The following is a 2,133-nucleotide window of genomic DNA, read 5'->3' as shown; positions in this document are numbered from 1 at the left end:
CCTTGCCTCAATTAGGCTACAGATGATCCCCACAAGCTGCTTGTGCATATACCAACATTATGTGCTAGAATTTGCACCAAAAGCTGTGATTAAAAAATGTTAATAAAATAAACCCATGCGCACAACCTTTTCCCTTATTTTCGTTGTAGATATTACATCACCTGCACTCAGATATCAGACAAACAATTTAGAGCCTGGTGTAGGATAATTGCTGAAAGTTGTTTTCAACACAGTGGAGTGCACACCTACTTCAGACAGAACCCTTTTCTTCAAAGAACTTTCAAACAAAAATGCAACCACAATAAAGTGAGATTAATTTTCTTTTATTGTGAAAAAGGTAGGCAAAACGTCACACATTTCGGTTATGCAATAAAAAAAAGCAAACAGGAAAATCCCAGAACAATAATGACTCATGAACAAATTCCAGTGAAAACCCCATCAATTTACCTATTCTGCAAATATGCCCCATGACGCAAGGCGATGAAATGGCAGATGACTGGGCAAAGACTGTTTTTAAAAAAGCAATCACATTCAATAACAAAATGTCTTAACAAAGTGTAATGAGGAGACAAAGAAGAAATGCATGAACTTAGCTTGCAACGCAAATAGTCACATATCCCTCCCTTTCCCATGCCTTCCCATTCACTTGAATAGGAAAATAGCTGCCCGTGGAGCACTTGCATAGAAGTACTTTTAATTCATTCATCTGCCCAAAAAACAAATTCCTACAACACCTAAACGGTAAACAAGAAAAGCTTCCTTACACAAATGGGCAGAGAAAAAAAAAAAACATTACCCTACATAAAAGGGCTAACACTGGGCAAAGAAAAGCCTTACAAAAAGGGCAAGGACAATGACAAACGTAAAGGACACAACTACAAGCTGCATGCTGCACAATAAAAATTAAGGTGTACTGGGGGTCGACCAGCACAACCCCAATGGAACCACAGACTGCATGCTGAGCACTCAATCTAAAGAGAAGCATGGCCAATGATTAGTAATAGGGCCTAGACATTTCGATGCATAAACAAACGGTCAATTCTTACCCAGTCATCACGTTTCTCCACATCCTCTCTCCCAGGACTTTGGCACTCGTTCCCACACAGCCTGCAGAGGTTCTCTAAATCTTCTAAAAGATTATATTCAACATTATGCTCACATAGGTTACATTTGAAAGAGAAGGACACCTACACACCTTAAAGAGGAGGGTACACACACCTGAGTCTGTCACCAGTGTGCAGGCAATCTCCCTCCGCAATTGTGTGACAGCCACCTGATCAGTTCTGAAATGGAGCATTTCGCCTCTCAGGAGAAGCTGCGCAAACTACATACGGAAGAGTACAGTCAGTAGAATCCATCCACTAGCTGCAGTACATTACATCAAGTCAGATTCAGTCATACCTTGCAGACAAATGCCCCACATGATGTAGCATCTGGCTGCCGGGGATGGTCAACCGTGCTACAGGCCCATCTTGAAAAATGCAAGTTCTTATGCCTCATGAAAGATCTGTAGAACAGAAAAGCATTGTTGCTAGTTTGAAACAAAAAAGGTCTATGACATTACTAATTAACCTCCAACTCACCTAGTGACATCCTGGCATTTCTTGATTTTACCAGGGGTTTCACCCAATGGATCCAGATACAGGGCCCGTTTCTCCTTAGGATACATGACCTTGGTGAGGACAAAAAAAATCAAATCACTGAAGTAATGAAGCTCCCGACTCTTATAAGCCTCTTAACTGCGATGGCATTGTATGGGAATGTTCACCACAAGTGTCCAGTGGTGACGGTCACAAACAGGTCCAATCAGGATATCATAGGCCATGGGGTCAAGCTGAAAAGATGAGCAGACACACATGAGCACCTGTGCATTGCAATCACACATTTATTGTAACATTGACAATACTGACCTTATTTAGTCCTCTGAATGACCCTTGCCATACAGCCGTCATTTGGAAAGAGTCCACGAAGAACACTTTTTTCTCCAGTTGGCCTCTGACCTTATCCAAACAGCTCTGGATGAAAGCGTTCATCACCTTGAACAACACGTGTGTGGAATTACATTTTCACATCAGCAATATGTAAGCATTCAAGGACATTTGACACATGCATTTACCTCACTTTCAACCTCCT

At 41.4% G+C, this 2,133-nt stretch overlaps 1 protein-coding gene across 1 annotated transcript; it reads right to left on the bottom strand.

The window, feature by feature from the left end:
- Positions 1-347: 347 nt before the first annotated feature.
- On the bottom strand, positions 348-1,830 carry LOC143104192 (sentrin-specific protease 2-like). The gene is made up of 5 exons (XM_076268155.1): positions 1,769-1,830; positions 1,584-1,672; positions 1,402-1,507; positions 1,219-1,324; positions 348-1,129 (listed from the first exon to the last, which is right to left on the bottom strand). Exons 1-5 carry the CDS (start codon positions 1,823-1,825, stop codon positions 1,008-1,010), a joined length of 480 nt encoding a protein of 159 aa, XP_076124270.1. The 5' UTR covers positions 1,826-1,830; the 3' UTR covers positions 348-1,007.
- Positions 1,831-2,133: the final 303 nt, after the last annotated feature.

Source organism: Alosa pseudoharengus, unplaced genomic scaffold (genome assembly GCF_046254945.1).
Source record: "Alosa pseudoharengus isolate Yale_2024_CS ecotype anadromous, Long Island Sound unplaced genomic scaffold, YU_APseudo_1.1 YU_APseudo_1.1_scf_5, whole genome shotgun sequence".
In the NCBI taxonomy this organism is placed as follows: Eukaryota; Metazoa; Chordata; class Actinopteri; order Clupeiformes; family Clupeidae; genus Alosa; species Alosa pseudoharengus.
Note: the sequence above shows the minus strand (reverse complement) of the source record. Positions and strands in the feature narration are given on the sequence as shown.

Excerpts from the sequence above, each read along its gene's own strand:
- LOC143104192 (XM_076268155.1), bottom strand. The coding sequence starts at position 1,825 with ATGGCCTATGATATCCTGATTGGACCTGTTTGTGACCGTCACCACTGG. Across the intron at positions 1,673-1,768 it reads GTCACCACTGGACACTTGTG|GTCATGTATCCTAAGGAGAA; the intron begins GTGAACATTCCC and ends GTCCTCACCAAG. Across the intron at positions 1,325-1,401 it reads GTGGGGCATTTGTCTGCAAG|TTTGCGCAGCTTCTCCTGAG; the intron begins GTATGACTGAAT and ends TTCCGTATGTAG.